This window comes from Salvia splendens, chromosome 21 (genome assembly GCF_004379255.2).
Source record: "Salvia splendens isolate huo1 chromosome 21, SspV2, whole genome shotgun sequence".
In the NCBI taxonomy this organism is placed as follows: Eukaryota; Viridiplantae; Streptophyta; class Magnoliopsida; order Lamiales; family Lamiaceae; genus Salvia; species Salvia splendens.
In genome coordinates this window covers 24842467-24866292 of record NC_056052.1, presented here as the reverse complement: position 1 = coordinate 24866292, position 23826 = coordinate 24842467, and the positions used below count along the sequence as shown (strand labels likewise).

Sequence of the window (23826 nt, the reverse complement as noted above, 5' to 3'; positions counted from 1 at the left end):
AATAAATAACTCCTAATTATTACCATTAACATATTTTATGTTAGTTTTATAACTTGGAATGCACATGTAAACCAAAAGAAGGTAAGATCATAATTAATGAACCCCATAATTTTTCGAGTGTGGCAATTTTGACTTTGTTTGATTTGGGCCTATATGACATGATTGGGCTTTGCCATTATACAAAATTAATAAATTTTCCTTTTTCTTCTTGGCCCAAGTTGAACTGTTTGATGACGGACAGTTGAATGTAGCATCTACAAATCTGATAGAATAAGAAAAAGATTGGTTTTAGATCGTCTCGAATATATGTAGATGCATATCTTGATTACAAATAATAAGTGTAATAAAAAAATAATATTTTTATCTGTATATTTGTATTTCATCGCTAGATTAATGCAAAATTACTCATCAAAATACTGAATAAAAAAAGAAGCAGATATATACAAATAATAATACTACAAGAGTAGTATTGAATTCTTGTTACAATTTTGATAAAATCTATCACAAAGTCCTGAAAGTGTTCACATAGCAATATTATCAACATTTACATTCTTCTCAATATTACGGTTATAATCATACAGTAGTATTTATAAAATAATTCATTCGACTGTTAACAACACGCGTTTGTAGTCCAACGGTTAGGACTCGGGTTCGACTCCCGGCAAACGCATATTTTGAAATTTTGTGTTGTTCTTGTTTTTTTCAATTAAGAATGAGAATAAGACAGAGAGGGCATAGCGCCGAAATCTCCGGAAAAGTAGTTGTGTGAGAGATGAAGAGAAAGAAGTATAAAGAGGTTCTGGATTTGAGGAGGGAGTGATGAGTTGAATTGGTTTCTGGAGAGGTTGAAGAACGATAGCTTTGTCATGTTTCCTATCCAGGCAGAGAGGTCGAGCATGGCGAGTAGCCACTCCGGCAGCTTCCCCACGAGGCCCGTCTTGCTGAGCTGAGCTGGATTGCATATTTAGGCAGGAGGATGTGGAGACCGTATGCAAGGGTGATCTTCGCTAACACCTATCTCAGCGATGCTGTCAACCCTCAAGGGTGGTTCGATGATAAAAAATTATAGGACTGCGTTTTTTGGAGAATTCCGGAATGCAGGCCCGGGAGCGAACCTTGACAAGCTCAGCGAAGAAGCAGCTAGGCCATTCGTCAGCCTTGCTTCTTCTTCATGGCTCCTCACTCCCCCCAAACTCAACTATCCATTTTCTACCTGTATTTCTAAATCCACACATATATATAGTAGTGAAAAAACTAGTTTGAGTTGAATGAATGCAGCTGTTGCAATTTTAAGTCATTTTAAATTTATTTCACATGAAGTAGCATCTATTGCTTTGTAAATGTAAAACTAAATATCAACAATCGAACCCAAGCTCTGCAATTTTTATAAGAAAAAATTTATATTCCCACTATACATTCAAAGTAAAACAAATTTTTTTCGACACGAAATTAAATTTTATGTAGTACCCGAATATGTGCTACAAAGTATGCCCATCGATGCACTCATTCACCCAGCCAAACTAAAAAAGTGAAAAATGTTATTTTCTTTTATACGAGTTTCCGTTTCTACAATGAAAATGTACCTGATTCTACTAACAAGATATCCATAACAAATAAATACAGTACCAAAAAGAAAAGAAATGCAGCCATGATGACGCACGAAGGTGAAGAATATATATATGCAGCAGCAGGCCATCTCTATCTCTCTTCACATGCTCCCAGCTCTACCTGGTGTTGTCTTCCCCGGTTTGAACTTAGAGATGTCGACAAGGTCCCCGAATAGCTTGTCCTCCGCCCTAGCCGGCCTTCCAGATGGAAGAATATTTGACGCCGGATTTCCCAGCCCGCTGTCATCCCTTACTGACATCGCGGATATGGTTTGCTGAGCAAAGTACGCATTTTGCATTTGATTTTGGCCTTGGCCTTGGCCTTGGCCATAGCTGTAACCGTATCCATAACCAGCAGGCATTTGGTTGTTGTACATCTGTTGAGGAAGATACATGTATCCCATCTGGGGATTAGCTTGCATTTGCTGCGGATACATAACCGCTTGCTGCTGCGGGTTCTGCAACGGGTAAGGATGCAACCCTTGCATTTGGTTGCTCTGCATTGGTGTGAACTGGCCTCCATTATACACACCAAGCGCTGCCTGATCATGAGCCATGGGTTGCGGACCTGTAACATAAGAGCCACTAGGCGATGGTTGGGCATGATATACTACTCCTTGAGTTGCTTGCATTTCTTGAGGCCGGTTTACTGCAGGCAGACTGTTGTCAAGTTGTGCTTCCCATGGCGGAGGGGGGAAGGAGTCGTTTACCTGAGCACCTACGACACAAAAAGATAAAATATAGGGATGATTCAGGTACGAAACCTACCCTTGTTTGGGGGGCTGGGGTAGTTTATATAAAATCAAGTGAACATGTACCATAAACTGGTGAGGGTGGCTGCTGCTGTTGGGTCATTTGACCATAAACTGGTGAGGATGGTTGCTGCTGTTGGGTTACTTGACCGTTCCAGGTGCCATTTGGGTATGCAGAAGGCTGCGGAGCATGAGAGTCTTGTGGCTGCTGAAACTGAGAAGGAGAAGGATAGACGTGTCCAACAGGAGTCGGCTGTTGATTGCTATTACCATCTAAAAACATGTCAACGAGTGCGAGAGCGTTGTGCTGAGAAGCAGCGGGGCTAGTTGGTTGGGGCTGTCCCACAGGAACAAGTGCCAGTGCGTTGAGGTCATCTCCACTCAAAAGATCTATCTTTGGGTCAGCCTTTACTGGAGTTGACAACTGGCCATTAGTCGTGGGAGGAGGGATAGACAACGGTGTCGTCCCTACGCTAGTACTCGATGTAGAGCTGCAAAAAAGGTGATAACATCAATCACTATTTAATTCATAATCACCTTGGCATAAGTTTCAAATGTAAAAACTCATCAAGAGCTCGTCAATGCATGTTTAAGTGACAGCCAAATTATTTAAAGACGAAGAAGAAAATACAAACAACAGTATGGAACAAGGATACTTCATATACAAGGGCATATTTGAAACTTACCCTCGATCTAATTGTTTGGTATCACCAGTGTAGATAAGAGGAGAATCAACAGGTACCAAGGCTTTAGGTGGTTCAGGATTTAACTTCTCTGACTGAACAGGGACAACACCAGAGGCAAGTGCTTCGTGCTTTGCCAGTACACGTTGCAAGTCATCGTTCAGTGCCAACCCTTGGCACAATAGCGATTCGTCCCTAAATCAGGAAGAAAATATTAAAGGATAAACCAAATAGTTACTGTGGCACACTTTCTTTGACAAAAAATCATCGAAAATAACATTGTGGTACAAGCCACTAGTACAGTTAGAGAATACAAACTTTGGTGGTAGATGTATATTAGTACTACATAGTCGAAGACTATACTCTATAGATATTGTAGAGCTTTCTATCCATCACCGTGAATCCATATAACTAATGGATAAGAGGTCACATCAATACTAGGTGTAACAGAAGCAACTTGATATCCACAAAAGCATACACAGAAGGCACTCAATTAAAAGATCGTAGTTCTAACTAGCATACAATCATGCGGCAACTACAGATAAAAACATAGACCTTACGGCGTTTTCCCCTACACTGGAACATATGATAAATCTATATCAGAGAATACTAATCTAACAAATAAAAGGGAGTTCACCCCAACTCACATTCTGAGTAGTAAGTTGCTAAGCCCAAATAAAATACCAGCTTCTACAAAGCAACTGAAGTGATAACATAAATTTTTCAGACATCTGAAGAGGAATAAATACCTAAAAACTAAATGCACCAGATGGAAGCATCATTTTTCAACATCTATTACAGGACACTCACCAATTACAATATTATCACAAACAAGACTACGAATGTAGCAAAACTAAACCAGAACATATGATAAACACTGCAAGTAAACTAGAGCTTACGAAGTTGAGTTCACAAGGTGCACTACTCTTTGCTTGTAGGTACGACATTGTTCGACCAGATCAACAATGACCTCCTGCTTAATTCCCTGCCAACAGGTACTTGGAGTTCAATGTCTTAAATATAAATTGAATCAAGCAACAACTAAATAAATTAACATATACATAGTATGAGTGAGTTATGTTTCCATTAACAACGCAAGGACAAGTAAATCATAAGAACAGAATATTCTGAGAAAGTTTCCATCCTTAGTGTAGTAATACCTCTTTGTTTCCAGGATCTAAAGCACTCAACATTTCTGATAGGACATCCATGATACCTCGTGCATTTTGAAGTTCCATCAAGCTGGCATAAAACCAGTGATGCAGAAAATATCAGATAAACAGAATTCCAAACATAAAACATCAGGATAGGAAGTAACCACATTTTTTACCCGGGTTTAAATTTTATAAGTGATAAACTGATAATTAGCTTTACATAGCTGTTAGTGAACTGTTAAGCTAGTGCGAAGAAAGATAAGATGCAGGTAGGCGTCATCATATTAGATAAAGGATAGCATGTTGCATACTTCCAATAAAATGAAATATACCATCGCATGCCATAATTCTGTGAAATTGAAAACCATTTAAATATTTCTTTTTCAAGAATAATGCACCTCAATGTTGGGAACTCAGCTTCTGCAGAAGACTCAGCTCCATCAGATCTAGGTACTGGATTGCCAATATTTGGTGGATAAGATGTCAAGGGTTGTGTTTGCGGTGGTGTGAAAACAGGAGCTGACCTCTCAGATCTCTGAGGGAACACTGCACCAAGACGCTGATAGGAAAGACACAAATAACAGAAGCATAAGGAAATAAAGAAACCACTGTGTGTATGCTTCAGAAATTAAGTGTTAAGACACGAAGATACTAGCATAAGTACCAATAAATCCTGGTATGCCACATAATACTGAGGATATCTTCCCCTTGGTCCTCCAAAAGCTTCTTGCCAAGTATCTATTAGAATCAATATCTTCTCTTTGACATGGAAGTCTGGCTGCAGTGATAAATTTTGCATCACTAAAAGCAGAGGCACCAAATCAAGACAACGATATATAGTGGGGACATCTATGAACTAGATACCTTCTTTTTCACCATTTTCACCATCTCATGAGGCAAATCTTTCTCAGCAACATGCATATGGACCATATCACCACAGTTCTTCACAACAGTCTCCAATAGCTACAGTTATGCAATGAAAACATTTGTAAGTGACTGAACTGTTTGAAAATTTCTTCCACTACAAGGATATGTGCCTCCACAAGAAAGGGAAAACAAATGCATTTTTAGATAGTTCATACCATGATTTATGCATTCTCACCCTCCCTTGTGTTGCATGTCATATGGTAATCATATACGATACAAACACCCCTTATTTTCAGCCACTTAGAATCCTCTGGACAATAACAATTAATCAATTCCTTTCACATATTATGATTATCCCATCTTAGCAAATATGCATAATTGATCCCATCTATGCGGTTGCTATACAAGGATTCACATTTCAAGAAATTGCAGGAAGTTATTATCATAAGTAACTTCTTCAAAGTTCTGGAAAAAAGTTAAATAGTCAAACATCAATTAAAACAGGAACTTGCTCATTGTTTAAGTGTACAGTCTAACATTTTAGCCTCTTTTATTACTTTATTGTAATTTATGCCTTTTCTATTAACATTCTTCAGTTGTTGAATAGCATTGAATTCCTAGAAGATCACTGGTCTTAACAAATACAGTTTTCAATTTCTCCCATAGTGCAGGCATATTTTCTCTCTTTGGGTCGCAATAAAAATTTCTGTGTTTCTCAATTCTTATACTAACAAGAGTTATAGTTCAGACATCCTTATCCACGATCAAGAAACAGAGCATTCTTTATAGTTCAGAAAACTATGTTTTCCCAACTTATGTTTTGTGCTCTTCTACAGTTCCTTTATAAAAGATCATATACACTTGAATAAATCTGTCATCCTAATATCCTATAGAATTACAAGAACTTGATAATTCCCCAAGCCTTCTCCAAAGTTCTGCAAGAAGAGAATAATTGCACCGAGTTTGCAATTGTCCATGTTCTACATTAATCAAAAGTAAACGTATCTGAAATCCAACACAACAACCAGTTAGAGAATTTTGAGAGGCTGGGAACTGCCAACTTCTGTATCATATGTGAAAAAAAAGAAGCTTGTTTCCATACATATTCAGAGTACTGTTATCACCCAGAGGAGTGCAGCCCTAGAAATTGTCAGCAATGACTGAAGAGAAGGAATTTTTCCCTGATGCAAACCTACCTAGATGATTGTTTGTATTCAGTGACAATACTGTTATTCCCAACCCGAGCATTAACAAACAAAGCAGACAAACCAACTAGTATGAACTCGTTTGATTATTTGAAAAGACAGAAATCTTGTGCACGTGAAATCACACAAGAATGTTAGTGTCAGGGTATTGAATTGAGCTTACTGTTAAGGCAAGCAGCTGAACTTTCGGATTCCTGCTACCAAGACGCTTTTTAATACCTCGAACAACATCTTTTGCTTGTCTGGTGAAAATAAAATTGAGCATAAGTTCACAAAACACCACTCAACTTCAACAAGGGCACAAACTCCCCCCACCCATCCGTGATTTCTCATTCCCTCCAATTTCCTTAGAATTATCATAAATCAAGCAAGAAAAAAAACCCAGCAAAACAGTCCAATTGCCAATCCGTGAAAGCTGTAGCTACATAATTTCCTAAAATATAGGGAAATTGTAAAAAAAATATTTTATAAAGTCTGAGCTCACAGCAAACATGCCTCTATTTTTTCTATTTAAATGTTTTTGTTTTTGTAAAAAAGCTAAAAAAGGAGCTAGAAGAAGAAGAGAAAATTACGCAGGATCGTGATTGCAAATATCACAGATCTCAATATTCATAGCCCAATCCGGTCCGATCAGCATATCGCTGGTAGCTCTATCCACCATAGCATTTACCATCTTCTCAATTCACAAACCCTAAATCCTCAGCGAATTGGAGTCTACGCGTCAGCGCCGGCGAAAACCTACCGCGGAATTCCCCCGAGAATCGAAATATCTTGGAAATGAATAACAAAATCGTTTATGCGACAAAAATAGTTGTCTCGGGGGATCCGATCGCTAGTTTCAATCAGTTCTGTTAATTTGGGATTGCAGAATCTAGAAAAAAAAATGCGAAAAAAAATCAAGTTTAGGGGTTGAAGTATTGAATTGGTGAAGCCAATAAATTTGTGACGCGTGGATCTTTTTGGTTTTATCGATGACTGGCGCCGCCGACTATGACGATCGGACGGTGGTGATGGCGTTTGTTAATAGTGGTTTTTGTGGGCCACGTCGGCTTTTATATGGGCCTGCGTGTTTTCAATTATTGACGTTGTGAGTTTACAATTATTCCTAATTTGTTCTACTATTATAATATTACATCAATTAAATATTTCGTTTTTTTATTAGATCAAAAGTATTATTGATGTATTTATTAATTATTTTCTATTTTCATGATGATTTGTAGACATTTTGAAGAATAGGATTGACCCCGCTCCACTTTGATCCATCACTACTTTTTAAAATCTAAAAGAGAATTAGTAAAATAATTAATAAAATCAACAACTATATTTTTTATAAACATACGCCCATAATATATAATCTTATTTTTATTTTGGCAATCGTTATATGTGAGTAGTTATTTATTTATCCATAGACCACCCAAGTTGACATGATATTATATAATTAAGTTGAATTCTATGACTCATTCTATTTTAGCCTATATGGGTGTCTTATTGGTCGGTTCATTATTCTGTATTTAAAATATGAAATAATTATTGAGTTATATTAGAATCAGACACATTTTTTTGCTGATCCACGCCATCATTTGTTGTTTGAAAACTATATATTTATCTTTAAAATAATTAAAAATAAATAAATCATGGCTGGGTCATGAATCATGATAATGTATTTAGCAACGAGACTTTGCTTTTCAGGCTAAATCAACTCAACATGATTTAAATTTTGCATTAAAGTGAGATGGCATAATTTCCTTTATCAAATAATGGACGGCTAATAGTATTTAATAGTAATTTTTTAATACAAGAATCTGTTTATTCATATAGCATAGAGAAAGGTATTTCACAAAGCAAACAAAATGTTATAGATGTTATTGATTAGTCCAAGCCACAAACATTGTACTACTACTAAATTATGGCCTGTTTTTTCAGTGATACTAAAAATTTGGATTGGATTTGGTGCATCTTGCTCTCTTTGGCCAATGAATCCGAAATATAGAGACACTCAACTTGTGTACCGATAAATAAGACACGATTATACACGTAAAATGTAGTGATAACAAGAAAGTTCACATACATCATTTGCAACTTAAAATTAGTTTTATTGGAAAATAAAATCTCATATGAGACACAAATTTTCATATATTGTGGGAGCAGAGATGATTGATAACCCTACAACTTCACCGCAACCGGCAGCTAAAAAAGATCTCAATCGGGTCAATAAGGAACAACAACCCTAACCGTGTCCGGACCCGATTTCATGTCCTCCAAAATGAGATTCAAAAGAGACTGAGCCACCGGACCTACATTGCCTGCCAAAAACATAGACATATCACTAGTTATCCAAACTTTGGGCCGGGCCGGGCCGGGCTGAAAATCAACCAGGGCGGTTTTAAGTGTTCTATGCTTGTCGATTAAGAGAAGCAATCTTACCATCACCAATGACTTGATCATCCCATTGCACGACTGCACGAACGAAAACTCCACTCCCGATGAGCATCATTTCATCGGCTTCCTTCCCCTCCTCCACGGTTACATCGCCCAGCCGTATCCCACTAAGTGTTCCCTCCTCCACCAAACTTTCCGCGAGCACCAAAACTCTCCTGGCCGTGCACCCTCTGAGAATTTTATCAAACTTTGGCATCACAAGTTCCTTTCCCTTTGTGACAAAAGCCACATTCATATTAGGTCCTTCGGCTATGTAACCGTCCCCATCCAGCCAAATCGCAGCATATGCGCCTTTCTCCTCAGCCTCCATCTTCGACAGTGCGTTGGGAAGATAGTTCACACTCTTCATCACAGCAAACTGTGGTGGTTTTATTGGAATTGAAGATGTCACTACTTTTATGCCGCTGTGACTGGAGGCTGAATCATCTTGAATCACAACGGCATAAAGAGACGACCCGTGGCAGCCAGATGGAGAGAGCTGGAAATCGCCCGGTCCTGCTGAAAGCCAATACCTTAGTGACCCTTTCCTACATTTGGCAGCACTCACAGTTTGTATGAGTATTCTTCTGATGCTTTCCCTATCGAATGGAAGCTTTATCTTGGCCATTGCAGCAGATCCAATGAAACGATCGAGGTGCTGATCCAGTTCGTAAAGATATCTAAGATTCAAAGAGAAAAAATGATATAATTATCTGCTAGTCACAAAATTAAGCTATGAACAAAAAGTAGGAGTAGTTACACAAGGTATACACAGTTTAAATGTTATTCAATCTCAGCCTATTCGATCCACAATAATGCCACAGTAAAATTCCAAAGTCGTGTTACCATATTTGCTGATCACACGCTGCTTTGAACAGAGAAGTTAATTGAGCACATATTATATACTTGCATCGTATCCACCATAAAAAGAAGCATGACCAATTTAGCAAATTCCTTACAAAGCAGGAAGTTCTTTCGAGCACACAACAGATATATTCGTGCAGAAATAATTGAATACCAACCCGTTAACGATTGCTGCATCATCAAAAAATCATGCCCTCTATGCACCATCTGATCAAATACTCGTTTAAACAGATAAGGGAATCAAACACCACACATTGAACAAATACCTCATAAGAAACAAGTGATTTAAGTAAGCAAGCATGCGACAAACATATATCCGTGTAGAACCCCTAGCTCATAGGATACAAACTCGTCCATAATTGCTGCAGTATCAAAACACTCGCGCCCTCTTGTGGTCAAATGTACTTATAAAAAGAGAGGGCTATTAAGCACATATCACAAGTTTGTATCTTTTCTACCAAGAACGAAGCACCACGCATATTCAACAAACTTAAGCACCAATTTAGCAAACTCCCATCAAGTAGTCTCAAGCACACGATAATCATAAATCCGTATAGAATACTCATTGTATACCAACCCGTCCATGACTGCTGCAGTATCGAAAACTCCATGCCCTCTATGCACCATGTGATCATCCATCGGGATCACCATTGCTGCTGGATCGGTTGTTATTCCACCATATATGCTAGAATACATTGCCAAATACTGCTGCTTGCTCTCGTAGCTCGACCGAAAAGTTCTCAGTCTTTCAGTAGCCTTCAAGTATAAGAAAGAAGAAAAAAATTCAATCTTCCTCCAATTCTAATTATATATCAATTGGCCTAGGATTTACAGACTCCAAAATCACAAAAGGGCCCTTCTTGAAATTTTTGTATTTCTTTCCCAATTTTTAATCTCTGTCTAGAATAATTCCTCTATCAACCCACATAAATACAATAAATCATGCTCACTTTTTTCAATGAATTACATACAAAAAAATCTTGTCTTTCTTTCCCAATTTTCAATAAATTACATTCAGAAATAAGGTAAAGAAACAAACCTCTGAGCAAGAAAGAAGTGGGACATCAAATATTTGTCCCAATTCCGTTTCTACAACACCATTAAACTAATATCAGAATCCATTATCACCAAATTCCCAAATACATCATCAAAATTTCAACTTTTACCAGAAGAGATGCTTGAATTCTTCACAGCGTTCAATTGTAAATGAGGGCTTTGGGCTACCTTGAGCTGCAGATACGAAGACCCATTTCGAAAGGAGAGATTTTTTGAAGAGAGAGAGTGAATCGAGGGAGAAATCAGCCATCCTTGGCCGGGAAATGTAGGATTAGCTAGAGTTGCCGGAGATGCCATTGGTTAGAAGGTTGACTGGGTGTGGTATGCGAAATCAGAGATTCCACTGCTCATATGAAAAAACAATTGGAGTGGATGTTTTAAAACTTGTTTTGAGTTCGAAAAGATTCCATTTACAAGACATTGCCGGCCGAATTGGAGGATCTTACGTCGGATTTTTCAGATGAGACAAAGATATTCAAATAATTGTACAAACAGTCGATTAAATTTGCAATAAATTAAGGGCTTTTACTGAACTCCATTTATTAGGGCATCCACACGGAGATATCCAAACGGACTTCTCAAAAATACCTCATGTCACGTCATAAGGACATCCCATTGCATTGTCACGTCATAAGGACATCCACTACACAATGACGGACATTCCCAAGGACATCTTGACGGACATCCACAAAAAACAATAAAAATCAGGACGTCCGTCGTATCAACGGAACGCCCGTATCCGTATGCATGCTGCCTAATGGCGGACGTCAGGCACGCAGGTCCGATGTCCGCCGGGACATCCGCCACTGTAGATGCTCTTAATAGTATTGCATGAGAGTCATATATTTTGTCACAAAAGCTCCACTAGTTTGGTTGTATTCATGTTTTCAAATTAAAAGTATCATTTACATATATTATGTTTTCACGAAAGGCCCCTGGATTTATTGCAAAAGAATATAATGTACATTCAAAATGATATATCTATCGTCTAAAATAAATATCCATGTGTTAAAATAAAATCGTTTGTTATAGGAATAATCAAACTAAACCTTCATATTGCCGCACACCTCTAAAACAAAAATACTAACTTATCAAGAAAAAACATTATAATTACAAAAATTATGAATCACACTAAAAAATTGGAGTAATAATTAATAAGCAAATTTTAATGTAATTTTAAAATTATTATTCAATTAATAAAAAATTAATTGTGAAAAATTGCTTCAAATATATTGTCAATCAGCATACCAATTGATTAATTAGATTAAATTAATACTCCTACTAATATTCTTTAAATTTTTAAATCTGCGATAATCTATTAAAATCATATTCTATGTAATCATAATTCGACAAATTATAATCTCTGAATGAGCAATCAGAATAAAATTGAAGCATGCAACGTCGACTAGCAACAGCAGTAGTAAACACTTAAAACGCTCCCCATTTTCTGCTCTTCAACACTGAAACGAAGAACACAAAAGGAAAAACACACACAATTAAAAAGATTTCGTAAAATGTGAGATAAATCGCCTCGAATTCGATCGCAAATGGCGATAGTCAGCGATGCTTTGCGGCAGGCGTTCATGCCGAAGCACGAGTACGAGAGCCTCCGCGAAGAGGAAAAGGCATGGCACAGGATGCAGAAGCCGCTGATTCTGCTCGCGCTAGCCCTAGTTTCGCTTGCTATTTCGGTTTCCACTGCGATCACCTTCAGAATAGTGTTTCCCGCCGACAATCTGCGCCGGCCGTTCTGCCGCGACTTTCGGATTCACCCGCTGCCAGTCAATTTCACCGGGGACGGAGACTCGGATCTTCTAACTAACGCGTTTGTTCTCACGGATCAGGAGACGGTTGATTACTACTGGATGGTGATGTTTCTTCCGTCCTCGATGCTTTTCGCGGTTTCAGCGGTTTACTTGATTGCTGGTGAGGAATTCTGGATTTTGCTTCTGCTTTCATTCTTCGAACAACTTTTTTTCCTGTAGCTGCTCGCATTTGAGATTTTTGATCAATTACTCCTGCTGTGGTTCATATACTCCTATTGATTATACTCATCAGTTATTATTCAGTGCCTTAGAGTATGCATGGCTTCCTAATGTGTAGATCTCTATTGTTCTCATGTTTTTCTGAAGTCCGTACTGATTAAGGATGAGGATTTGAAAACCATACTTTCACATTAGCTAGATCTGGTTGAGGTAGTGGATTTTAAACTCACAACATAAATAGACATTCCAACCAAAGTGGATATGCTAACCTGCATTGTTTTGCTTCAATTCACATATTGTGAAATCTGGCTGTTGCGTGTCTACAATGAAATTCTTAGCTAATTTGGGGTGGTCTCAAAGTTCGGTGTTAAAATGCTACTCCGTATACAGATCTGCTTACCAGACTACCAGTATATGGTAAATGTACTCTGATAAGTACAACCTGTGCATGAGTCTCTTTTCTGTTTCGGAATAACTTCTCATTTGTGCTTGTAAAAGGGGAAATATGGACATCATGTACTAAGAGGGTTTAATGTGTTCCTTATCTCCTGTAAGGTGCTTGGTAGGGAGGTTTTGATGAGGACAATATAGGAGTAATGATTCTAATTTCTTGTTATAGAAGAATACATTCTTCATTTCTCATGGCCATGCTTCCTTTTCCATTGATTATTGACTACATCACCTAAAAATCTTTCTCGGAGATCAATCGTGACATCCGACAATATCATGTTCCAACTGGTTTTGTTCCATAGACTTAATGAGGAGTATTTTTTATCCATCACATTTTTTCAAATTACTATTAATAGCTGCTGCTTGTCATACAGGAATCATCGTTGCCTATACTGCCCCCACACGAAATGGATGCTTGAAGGTTGTTGAGAACAATTACTGTGCTTCTAGAAGAGGTACAATATTTTATTTAACTTGCACGTCGGTTCTTTCTTAAGTTATAGCTGATGAATCAATTTTTTAACTATTCTTAAATGGTGAAATAGACATCCTTTTTTAAAAAATCAGTGTGAGTGTTGGTTCTTGTGGTACGTGGCTGTTTATTATTTCGAAAGATTGCCATGATAAGTGCACTGTAGTTAATACAAGCTGTTGTAGTTCTTTTAATTTAATTTAGGTCATTACCATTTTCTTTCTTGAGCTTGACATCTTATAAAGATCCTCATTGTTGTCACCTGTAGGCGGTGTTAGATGTCTATCCATACTGAATCTCGTGTTTTCCATCATATTTGGTCTTCTCGCACTATTCCTTGGCTCCACTCTGCTCACACTTGGTAGCAGCTGCTCTTTGCCTCTGTTCTGGTGCTATGAAATCGCATCATGGGGCTTCGTCATTTTGCACGGAGGAGCTGCCTTCTTTCTGAGAAGAAAGGCAGAAGTTGTTCTAGATGAGAGGGAGACAGGTGGTAGAAACTTCGGGCTGGAGATGCTTGAAGCAACCCCAACAGAAGTCACACCAGAAGTGGAGAGACGCGTCACTGATGGTTTCAAATCATGGATGGGTCCATCTATCCTATCCTCAGACGACGAGGATGAACTTGATGAGTATCTAGAAGTGCCAGACATAGTGCATTCGAGCTCTGCTCATCAACGAGTCTGATTCCATCTCCCCAACGGCATAAAGCTCTATATATCCCCATGACACCTAGTGCATGGCGTTATGTACACATCAAAACCGTTGTATAGTGCAGTAGAAAAGGACGCAGTACAAAATTTTACTGAGGGATCTTCCATTGCAGCCTGGAAATTGGTAAATCTCTCCATGCCGCGAAGAAGTTTTTGTAGTTTGTCATAGCCATGAAGTAGTATTTTGATATATAAGTCGCACACTGATCTTGAATTTCTTCTATTTTCTCGCCACATGTACCTTTGTAACATTACTGGTATTCATTGTAGTTTTGGGATTTCGATTGTACAAAAAGTACTTGAAAGTTAAAACCCCTCTGTAATGAGTTTGTAATGTTACAAAATGAGGTGAAGAAAAAATTCAAACAGACATTGACTTCTAGTTGGGTGCGATTTTTAATGCCACTAATCAAAAGTGTAGTGTATGGAGATACTTGTGTAAACGGATGAGTTTGGATAGAAGATTGAAAAAAATACAAGTCAATTACTATAGGGCAAAAAAGAAATAGAAAAAATAAATTTTCATACTTATATATATATTTTTGAAACCCATACTTCCATTTGCAAAAAGCAGCTTTACAAAGTATCTGTAGCGTTTACGATTAGGTGTGATCCTTCAATAATGAAACATCAAGTTGCTTTAGGTAAAAATGAAAATCAGTCACACAACCATTATATATAACCTAAAAAATAAATTTGATAATGCTTAGTAACCCCATAATTTAGGAACAATCAGTGTACAGTCGTAAACTATATAGAAGTGCATAATGCTGGCCAAAAAAAGCAACGGGTAGAGGACAAAATTGGTCAGATGGTGCGTTGCTTTTTTCATACTTTCTGAGCTTTGTTAGCCCGTCGATCGTTGTTGTCTCTACCGCGAGAATGCTTCCAACCAGAATGCCTACCACCACCTCGGTTATTGTTGTGCCTACCTCCGCCCCTATAAAACACAACAACCAATCAATTAAGGCAGTGTTGTACCGGTGGAGACGAACATTATCCCTATTGCGTACAGAATCTATCTATTGAGTTGCAATATCTCAATTAGTGCATGTGGTAAACAAAAAGTGTGATAGTATATACCTTCCACGGCCACCTTTGAAGTCACGGTGTTTCTCCTGACCACTGCGCAGTGCATTCCAGTATTCCTTCTCAGCATCACCTGAATCAACAAGAGCATAATATTAGAGACAAATGTTGAAGCAACCAAAGAGACGTGCACTTTTCATGGCTGTATTACTTACAATTTCATTGCGAGAGAATAAGATTCACTTCCAGTAAAAAAATAAATAATGATAACAATTTGTAAATCAAACAAGAATAGTTCAAGATCTCACTATGTAAGAGAATGTTACATACCGGTCAAAGGGTCCAGATTGGCAATGAAATTTTTCACAACCAAACCCCCCTGCTCAGCAAGCACAGCAGCAGCCCGAGCTTTCTGAGCAGATGCAGCATCTTCAAACCTTATGTATCCAGAGTTTTCACCAATCTTGAAATCAATGAACTACACAAAAAGATCATCAGATAATAAACAAAATTAGATGCAAAAAAAATTATACAACACTTCAATGATAGAAGATGCACTAACAATATTGTATAACTATAGCTGAAAAGTGTGAGGGAGGCCTATCCAAATCATTGTGTTGACACTTGATAAATAAATACTACTAATACTAATCAATAGGTATACTTTAAATTTTGAGATTTCATAACAAAAAAATGTGTTAGCTAGTGGATTTGGTCCACTCTCATCAATTATCTCAGCCACACGCCACATGATCAAACTATGACAAAAAAATGTGTTCACTAGTGGATCTGGTCTGTCTCATCGAAGATGTCAACCTATGAGGATAAATGAATACCTTGATGGTGCCATACTTTTGGAAAATGCTTTTCAGATCCTCTCTTGAAACAAGGTTTTTATTGTCCTTGCAAGCTGCAAGGGTCAGTCTTTCTTCTTTTGGGATATCTGCTGATTTTTCATCACCCTCACATTGTTGGGCTTCAGTGTCTGCACCATTGGCATCTCCTTCCTTCTCTTCATCCTTCTCAACATGATTCTTTGTATCTTCAACAGCTTCTGGAATCTCCTTTTTAGTCTCTTCATTATCCTGCTCTCCATCTTTCATAGAGACATCTAGGTTTTCACTCAGCTCTGTGTGGTTATCATTTTGCTTGGTTGAATCTTCAGCAGAGAGGCTCTTCAACGCGAATGCAACAATTAAGCCTTTGGGGTAGCTGACAACAACAGCTAACAAATTATTAGATGATGCGGGTAATAGAAAGGACAGTTACAAATAAATGATTAATCAAAAACTCACTCAGGCTCATAATTGGTCTTCTCCTTGCCATTGCCCACTTGCTGTCGAGTTTTTTTGAACTCCTCCTCTTGCTTCTCTCTTTCATCATCAAATTCCTTCCTACACCAAGGTGGTAAAAATCAGGTTTGACAGATTGAAGTATTCTAGAAGCTTAAACTTGAAAATAGAGCCTTGATGCTTAAACAAAAGAACATGCACACCTAGAAATACTGGATATAATTCACAATTCCACTGAAATACGATTAAAGAAAAATTGCTAAGTCTACAGATTCAGTTGATCTATGAATATCTACTTGAAACGTTATAAACAGGGAACCATGTTCTATAATGATAATCAGACAGACTAACAGAGATCATAAAATCAAGTGCATTTTCTTGTCCTGAACATTATGAAAACAAAAGAATCATGAAGTCGAAGTGCAGCCGCTAACAGGCAGGATAAATCAACTACCGTATTTTAGAGCTAATCATATATGATAAGTCAGCACAAAGGCTAATTACCTGGTTTGACTGAAATATTTTACCCACAACTACGAGAGAAATCAACAAAAAAGTTAGAATATTTACTGAGGTATTCCATCAATATACTTACTTTGGCTTCAGTTCTAAATCAACCCCTGAATAACTCAGGGTTTGCTTCAAAACATTTGCAGCATCCTCCGCACTAGAGAATTCAATCAAGGCTGTCCCGCAGAGCAACCTGTTGTCAGCAACATGTCGAGGCAACCTCACGCTATTTACCTAGCATAAATATAACAAACCAAGTTACATCCTACTCTCTGAATAAGAGCCTGAAATGAATAAGATATTACTACATAGAACTCTCAGTTTACAAATATTGTACATACATGCAGAGCACAAGACGATTAACTGGATATACATAGATATACATAGATATACAGGGCAATCACGACTGAAGAAAACTACAATCTGAGTAACAACTAATAATCTGTATATTGCCAATGATTGAGCAGCGCGTCTACCTTAGCATGTTGGCTGAAAAATGATTCTACTTGTTCAAGCTTGACATCATATGCCAGTGGAGATGCAGCAATTGTCCTGTCATCTGATTGCTTAATCACTTCCTCGGGCTTTGGAAGCTCAGTAACTCTACCAACCTTCTTCCCTTAAAAATAACAAGAAGGAATTATCAGTTAACAAAAAATGCCAGTGCTACTCTTCAATGATCTTTGAAAACTCACCATCTTCAGAAATTTTCAGAAAAGTGGAGGTCTTCAGCGTATCAGCCACGGCCTGAACCGTATCTTCTGATACATCTTCTGGTTTCACATCTCCTAAACTCAAGTGACCTCTCATTCGAGAGAATGAGCAAAGCAATGACAAACTTACCACTGTAATATAGTTAAGGAGGCAAATTCGAATTTGAAGGTTCCCAAACTATGTAGACTATTATTCCAAATCATTTTTCACAATAGCATCTCAAAAGTCAGAGGAAACATGACATGGCAACCAGCCCATAGTCAAGAAATTCCCATTCAATACTTTTATTGGCTCACTATTGCATATAACTCCTAGGCCAGTATTTCAAATATGACTGGTCTATCATATCATTAGTTAAATTGTAACCCCACGTAAAATATACAAGTACTTATCAGTCAAAATCAAAAAATTCTGAGACAAGACTATTCATAAGTACAGATATTACACCAATTGTAAATTGAACAAAGTTACATAACTTGATTCTAAAGTCTAACATAGTCTTCTTATATCATGTTACCTTGTTATTGTTATTGTTATTCTCAATAAGAAGTAGATAATATTATCCGCAGTGAGAGAATGGATGAATGAATGATTCTGCAAAAAGACAGCTTTTGTGAGCTATGAACTCGATACGTTGTATAACTACCATGTAAGATGCAAACTTCTTCAGCAAAAAAGAAAACATAAAATAAAATAAATTAAGTATTTCATAAACTCTAACACACGTACATACAACTTTGAGCACAACCAACTATTGATGCACAAAAAAGGATACTTCCATCTTCATTCTCGCTTATGGTTTTCATCAAAAAATTATCCCTCGGCAGATTACTGTCGCTAAAATAGAACTCCACCTGAAACATGAATGTAAAAACGATCAAACAAATTGTACTTGATTACTTGAAACCGATTACAGATGATACGCCGTTCTCACCTGACGAATGACTTTCTTCGCTGTCTCATCGTCCAAGGGCGCCATCGCTGTTGGAGAGAGAAAGCAGGAGCTTGTTGGTGAGTGAATTGAGCGAGAGAGCGAGAGAGCAGCGGTTTTTCTAGGGTTTTGGCAATTTGGGGTTGAAGAAAAGACTAAATAACAACCATTAATATAGAGCTATAGTTGTGGTCTAGATTTTCAATTAATCTTATTATGCTTTCGTAACTTTCCCCACTTTAATTTAAATTTTTAATAAAATCTATATACTTGTACAGTTTACTAATTTCGGTACTTTCCAAATTAACAGGGTAGTTTTTTTAAGCAAAAATAATCGCATCCATATATTTATTCGAAGCCAAAAATATTAAATTATGTAGTTTTTTCCTCTTTTTAGAAAAAAAAAAAGAACTACTACTAGTATCGTTCTCATAATTAAGGTAAATAACAATTTCTAATACTCCATATATTATTACTTCTTGTAGAATCGCATACATGGTTGATGATTTACGAAAAATTGATATGAAATCTTATCTTATACTATGATTAAAGATACACATGTAGTTACAGTTTTATGGTTTTACTATATAATTTGAAGTTATATTACTATAGTCTAACAATATATTTGAAGTTATATTCAAGCTTTTCATGTTAAACTTTTGAATTTAAAAATACATGACAAAATAAAATTCACAAATTAGATGTGAATAACAAAAAAGTGAGCCACGCAACGTGTAGGAAATTGCCATATATGGAGAATACTATACAATTCAGTCTTGCAAGCGTGGGAAACTGTATGCAGGAACCAAGAGGAGGAGGGGTGCCACTAGGGCTGGCAAATCGTGCGGATTGGGTCGTTATCGGGTCAACCTGAAAATGACCAAACCCAATAAGGCCTAACATGAACCCGACTTGTTAAGGAAACTGTAAATCCGAACACGAACCCGACCTGCTACCTTCAAATCCGAACACGATCCGCACCCGACACGAACCCGTTATCGACACGATATAATATGGGTTGACACGACACGATAACAACCCGAACCTGATATTACACGATTAAAACCTAATATTACACGATTAAACCTTAATTTTTAACCTAATTTACACAATTAAAATTTGTTTTATACTATTTAAACCTAATTTATAAGAAATTAAAAAATTAAAGTAATATATATTTTTATAAATAATAATAAAAATAATAATATTATTTCTTAATGGGTTACCCGTATCCGACCCGAACCCAACCCGAAATTATCGAGTTCTTAATGGGTCAACCCGATAGGGACACGGATCCAATAAGACTTGACCCCAACCCAATAATTTCGTGCGGATTCGTGTCAGATTATCGTGTCGTGTCGAAAATTGCCAGCCCTAGGTGCCACCGGCCGCATTGGTGGCAGCGTCGCAGTAGCCGCGGAGAAGGTTGCCTTTATTAGAAATGGACCACTCACCCCTTAAAAGGCCTTATAAGGGGAGGGTTATCCACACTTATATAGAAGAGATAGGATCATCACCAAGCCGATGTGGGACAAGATATTAGAATTTTAACACGCCCCCCTCACGTGTGGGCCGGAATGACACATCGGACTTCCATCACGTGAGTAGGCAAGAGAAGAGATATAATCCATCATCGACTTGGGTCCGCTCTGATACCATATTAGAAATGAGCCACTCACCCCTTAAAAGACCTCATAAGGGGGAGAGTTATCCACACTTATATAGATTAGATGGGATCTTCACCAAGAAGATGTGGGACAGAATTTAGAGAATTTAACGTGTTAAAATTCTAATATCTTGTCCCACATTGGCTTGGTGATGATCTTATCTCTTCTATATAAGTGTGAATAACCCTCCCCTTATGAGGCCTTTTAAGGGGTGAGTGGCTCATTTCTAATATGGTATCAGGGTGGGCCCAAGTCGATGATGGTTTTCTCTTTATCTCTTATCTACCTCACGAGTGGAAGACCGATGTCCTTTCCGGCCCACACGTGAGGGGGCGTGTTAAATTCTCTAAATTCTGTCTCACATCTTCTTGGTGAAGATCCCATCTAATCTTATGAAGATCCCATCTAATCTTCCGGCCCACACGTGAGGGGGCGTGTTAAATTCTTTAAATTCTGTCCCACATCTTCTTGGTGAAGATCCCATCTTCACCATCTAATCTATATAAGTGTGGATAACCCTCCCCTTATGAGGTCTTTTAAGGGGTGAGTTGCCCATTTCTAATAGCCTTCTTGAGTAGTTATGCCGAGTGTTTCGAACATCGAGGGCCAGCACTGATGCTCGATCACTCTTATGGCGCTGCAGCGGTTAGCTCCAAGCGCGGTCTGTCCATTGAGGAAGAACATCACTTCTCCCCCGCAAGACTGAAGCTCCGATAACGCTTCCCAGCAGGTGCTAGGCCCCTCTTCTGCAAACTTGAGGCGAGCTGCTAGGCTCGGACCCCACTTCACTTCTCTTGCCGAGACCGCGGAGGGGTGATGCTGCTAGAGCAGCGAGGAGCTTCGTTATGAAAGCCATTGTGTTTTTTTTTAAATGAATAGAGAGGATAGATATACTTAAATAGGGATTCAAAAGTTATGAGGAGTGTAAGGAATAGGCGAAAGATGTAAATGTGTGGGAAGAGGAGAGGATTCTAATTTAGTTCACTTACTTTGTTGTGAGTTGTGACTGATCGGTCTTCATATTTGAATTGACAGGAGGAAAACATATCAATAGTCTATTCCAAGTATTAATTTGGTGGGGATGTAATAACACAGCACTTAATGTCAAATTTTGAAGCACTACATTATTATCTTGGGAGGGGGGATTGTTAATGGAACAAACTTTGGTGGTGTAATGGTGATGTGCAATTTAGTTGATAAGACGTTGATCTTTCATCCGTTAGGTCGGGGTCTTGAGTTAACGGGGAATAAGAAAAATGAAGGTAAAAACAACATTTGGTGGTATAAGAATTCTCTCGGATCTTCATAAAATTGTGTATAAATGCATCAAGAGGGAATGAAATGCTAGTACTATGTGTCAAGTACTCTGTCTGCTTGATTTTTCTGACTTTTTTCTAGCATAGATTTTGTCATTTTGATATTGTTGAGGTTGCACAAAGGTTTTCTAGAGCTGTCTGAATTATCAAGTTGTGATGGAAAATTGATAGTTTAGTTGAGTTTTAATATTTGGAATTGTGGATGTGTAAGAGCCGTCAAACACATTGATGATGTCGCGAATTTTTGATGGGAATAAATGCAAGTAATAAACGATCACAACACGGAAAATTACGTGGTTCGATTTACTGAGGTAAATCTACGTCCACGGGAAGAAGAGAGGGCAAATTTGTATTGCTTGGTCTCGCTTACAGATTACAATACTGATTTGCTATAAGATTCAGGATCTAGAGAGCTTAACTCTGGTCTATCTGATCTAAGTTCTATTTATACATTCGAACTAAGATCGTGGTTTGCAGCCCTGGTAGTGGGGTTGATAACTGCTTAATACCACTAAATAGATCGTGGGTGTAATGGAGGTCGTGGAGATCCTGCATGGGTCCACTATCTCCTTGTTCGGTCGAATACTGAGACCGAACTGCTGAACTTTGCCGATCAGCTTTTGCCGATCTGAGAGTTGAGCTCGATTGGTCGGCTTTTACCGAGCTATAGGCTGTGACCGAACTCTTTGGTTGTGCCGAACTAATACTCTTTCTTTTACCGAGCTATAGGCTGTGACCGAACTCTTTGGTTGTGCCGAACTGATACTCTTTCTTGGGTTTTGGGCTGATGGGCCGTCACTGCTATCGGGCTCGCACTTATTGTTTAGTTGTTTAGTTCGTATCCCATCACCACCGAGCTATAGGCTGTGACCGAACTCTTTGGTTGTGCCGAACTGATACTCTTTCTTTTACCGAGCTATAGGCTGTGACCGAACTCTTTGGTTGTGCCGAACTGATACTCTTTCTTGGGTTTTGGGCTGATGGGCCGTCACTGCTATCGGGCTCGCACTTATTGTTTAGTTGTTTAGTTCGTATCCCATCACCACCCCCCCCCGAAAAGCGAAGTGAATCACTTCGGCATTTCGGATAAGTGTAAGGGGGAGGCTGACGTCAGGGGACGTGCTCTGCACGTGTCTGCATTAAATGTGACAGCAAATCCGGCCAGAGAATCCAGAAAAAGTGGGATTTGAAACGGTGCGACGAATTTGAAATGCCTTTGCGAATCTGATAAATATTTCCTCTCTTCATCATTGGAATACTTTTGCGATTATTTCTTCTGTATTCTCTCTCTTTTTCGTAAAATTTTCTTCCGCTTCTTCAAGAATTTCTTCAGAGACTTTCGACCATCAAAGAGTAAGAATCATGTCTTCTTCTTCTGAATCTGTTTCTGAATCAGGTAGTGGTAGGAAGGGGGGTAAGGGGTCTTCTGGCCGGAAAAGGTCCGGGGAGAAGACGGTAGAATATTTCCACAGCATTTTGAGTAAGGATACTGTGATATCCTTACACGGAAAATATTTTCTTCCTGGGGGGTTAGTGGTGATTCCCGACGACATTCATAGGGCTAACTCGCCGCCGGAGGGTTATGCCACCGTTTACGAAGCCTGCTTAGAATGCGGGCTTCGTTTCCCTCTTCCCCCTGCCTTTGCAGAGCTTCTTGATTTTTTTCAACTTCCTTTAGGTCAGGTGACTCCAAATTCTTGGAGGCACTTATCGGCCTTTGCTGCCGAGCTGCGTAGACTAGAAAAGGATCTGTCTCTGAGGGCAATCCTTAATTTCTTTCAGTTTAAGAGAAAGGGATCCTGGTTTTACTTGATCCCTTTACAGCCCTTCAGAGCATTCTGTAAAACCAAATGGCCGAAGTGGCAAAATCGTTTCTTTTTTTACAATAGGACAGCGGCTCCGGACTTTTCCTGGAGAGGGCCGAAGTCCGTAATTCCTCATCCTCGGGTAGAACCGTTGGACGAGCTCGAGGGCGAGCTCAATAAGATTTCCATGATTAGGAAACAGTATTCGGAATCTGAGCTCGTCAAGGGTGACTTCGTGTTCGATTCCTCGTCTTCGGACGAAGAGACTGAGGGTGAGGATTTCTTTTTTATGCTTTACTGCTTTAGCGGCGAAAACTAACTTTGTTTTCTCGCTTT

General features: G+C 38.4%; 4 protein-coding genes across 5 annotated transcripts; 1 reads left to right on the top strand and 3 right to left on the bottom strand.

Moving 5' to 3' along the window:
* Positions 1-1521: 1521 nt before the first annotated feature.
* On the bottom strand, positions 1522-7170 carry LOC121784901 (TOM1-like protein 9). 2 transcript variants are annotated; one of them, XM_042183169.1, is made up of 10 exons: positions 6841-7170; positions 6432-6510; positions 5061-5159; positions 4861-4974; positions 4595-4755; positions 4203-4284; positions 3942-4027; positions 3046-3237; positions 2426-2850; positions 1522-2325 (listed from the first exon to the last, which is right to left on the bottom strand). In XM_042183169.1, exons 1-10 carry the CDS (start codon positions 6939-6941, stop codon positions 1709-1711), a joined length of 1956 nt encoding a protein of 651 aa, XP_042039103.1. In that variant the 5' UTR covers positions 6942-7170; the 3' UTR covers positions 1522-1708. The 2 variants fall into 2 exon arrangements, with proteins under 2 accessions (XP_042039103.1, XP_042039104.1); XM_042183170.1 differs by lacking the exon at positions 6841-7170 and adding an exon at positions 5279-5373 and having other exon boundaries at positions 6432-6453.
* Positions 7171-8274: 1104 nt separating this feature from the next.
* LOC121785032 (D-amino-acid transaminase, chloroplastic-like) lies at positions 8275-11096 on the bottom strand. The gene is made up of 5 exons (XM_042183365.1): positions 10717-11096; positions 10590-10639; positions 10128-10306; positions 8693-9366; positions 8275-8571 (listed from the first exon to the last, which is right to left on the bottom strand). The coding sequence occupies exons 1-5, from the start codon at positions 10901-10903 to the stop codon at positions 8477-8479; spliced, it is 1185 nt and encodes a 394-aa protein (XP_042039299.1). The 5' UTR covers positions 10904-11096; the 3' UTR covers positions 8275-8476.
* Positions 11097-12153: 1057 nt separating this feature from the next.
* On the top strand, positions 12154-14317 carry LOC121784563. Its single transcript, XM_042182723.1, has 3 exons — positions 12154-12532; positions 13416-13496; positions 13782-14317. The coding sequence occupies exons 1-3, from the start codon at positions 12154-12156 to the stop codon at positions 14198-14200; spliced, it is 879 nt and encodes a 292-aa protein (XP_042038657.1). The 3' UTR covers positions 14201-14317.
* A 554-nt stretch (positions 14318-14871) lies between these two features.
* Positions 14872-18864, bottom strand: LOC121783624 (la protein 1-like). The gene is made up of 10 exons (XM_042181754.1): positions 18706-18864; positions 18547-18625; positions 17753-17902; positions 17534-17676; positions 17143-17291; positions 16551-16649; positions 16092-16467; positions 15586-15733; positions 15310-15388; positions 14872-15166 (listed from the first exon to the last, which is right to left on the bottom strand). The coding sequence occupies exons 1-10, from the start codon at positions 18748-18750 to the stop codon at positions 15055-15057; spliced, it is 1380 nt and encodes a 459-aa protein (XP_042037688.1). The 5' UTR covers positions 18751-18864; the 3' UTR covers positions 14872-15054.
* Between the last annotated feature and the right edge of the window lie 4962 nt (positions 18865-23826).